The sequence below is a fragment of the Sphaeroforma arctica genome (genome assembly GCF_001186125.1).
Source record: "Sphaeroforma arctica JP610 unplaced genomic scaffold supercont1.338, whole genome shotgun sequence".
Lineage (NCBI taxonomy): Eukaryota > Ichthyosporea > Ichthyophonida > Sphaeroforma > Sphaeroforma arctica.
The window spans coordinates 32,876-34,339 of NW_014040220.1; the positions used below are offsets into that span (position 1 = coordinate 32,876).

At 46.7% G+C, this 1,464-nt stretch overlaps 1 protein-coding gene across 1 annotated transcript; it reads right to left on the reverse strand.

Annotated features, from left to right (window-relative positions):
* Positions 1-498: 498 nt before the first annotated feature.
* SARC_05355 (hypothetical protein) lies at positions 499-1,172 on the reverse strand (the record flags this gene model as incomplete). Its single annotated transcript, XM_014300789.1, has 2 exons — positions 499-1,097; positions 1,130-1,172. 2 exons carry the CDS (start codon positions 1,170-1,172, stop codon positions 499-501), a joined length of 642 nt encoding a protein of 213 aa, XP_014156264.1.
* Between the last annotated feature and the right edge of the window lie 292 nt (positions 1,173-1,464).

Genomic DNA, 1,464 nt, shown 5'->3' on the forward strand with positions numbered 1-1,464 from the left:
TGACACAGAACAGAAATACTTTGCACTTACGTGCGAACAATATACTTATAGATGGCTAAGTGAAGGATATATATAACCCTTACTTTACGATGAAATAAAGAGATACGTTACATGATTCAATAGTTCTAACAGATTATGGGCCTATTAGCTTACTATTCTTCTTCATCCCCTACACGTATCTGTCTTTACTGTGTCACAACTCTCTTCTCTATTTCGCTGTCAGTTTGACATTGGCTCCGCCGGTCCATCTTTCTAGCTTCGAGTTCACATGCAGTCCATCACCACTCCTCCATGGCTCCCCTCGCAATCGAAGTCTTCACTCTTCCTTCCGAGTTTGCATTTCTCGATGAGGCTCCAACATTCCACGCACGTAACTGGCCAGGATGTCCCATTTACACCAGTCTCCATGCAGCCAACACTCATCTTCTTAGCATTACTGACATGCTCAAGAAATTTGGTTATGACATACCAGTGTCTACTGCTCAGGTTCTCGCGCATCTAGTTGTCTCTCGTTCCACCGCCAACCGTCTCAAGACACAAAATGACCAAACCTTCACTGACGCCACACACGACAAGCAAAAGGCCGTCGATGCTGAGTATGAGCTTAATCAAGCTCACAATCTCCACGCAAGTGACCTCCGCGAAGTAAACATCCTTAAAACTCGCCTGGATGCTTCCCTCGCCAAACTCGCTGACACTGAGGCTCGCTAAGACGATTTCCTTATCAAACTCGCTAACACTGAAATTCTTCTTCAGTCTGCCCTTCAAGAAAATCGCCGCAATTCTGATCCTCACACTCGCCGTACTCCCATGACTCTCGCTGAAAAGTATAACATCACCCCAGCCAGGCCTACTCGATCTGTCACTGAATACCCCAAATACAAAGACTCCTACAAACGCTCTCAGCTTAAGGACCACACTGATTCCGGCAACTGAATCGTCGTGCTTCGCATAGAGTTGGAGCATTATGGCGTTCTCCACCGTCTCCATCCTCAATGCAACGACCCTACTGTCGGCAGCGGACCAGACATGGCTGCTGACGCCAAATGTTGTCGCGTCCTCATCGACTCTATTGCTGAACCCCTCATCAACTCTGTCTAAAAAATCACTTTTCTAAACCCCCTCATACGTTCTTCCAACACATCTGTACCACTACCAACACCGACCGTCATGGCCGATTCTGGACTGCGTTGAAAGTACTCACAAGCTTTACTGCCACCGGTCCCCCCGACACTACTCTCCAGGCTCTTGAATAAATTCGGCAACGTCTTCTTTATGTCGGTGAAGTGATTTCTGACAAATACCTTACTTGTGCTTTGCTCTACAGTCTTGGTGACGAATACAACTGCTTACGTTCCGATAATTTTACCGTGACTTGTATACTCTGTCTATCGATGACGTATACACGAAAGTCCTGAAATCTATCTCCGGTCTGTCTGCTTTCAAAACCCACCCTGACACCAC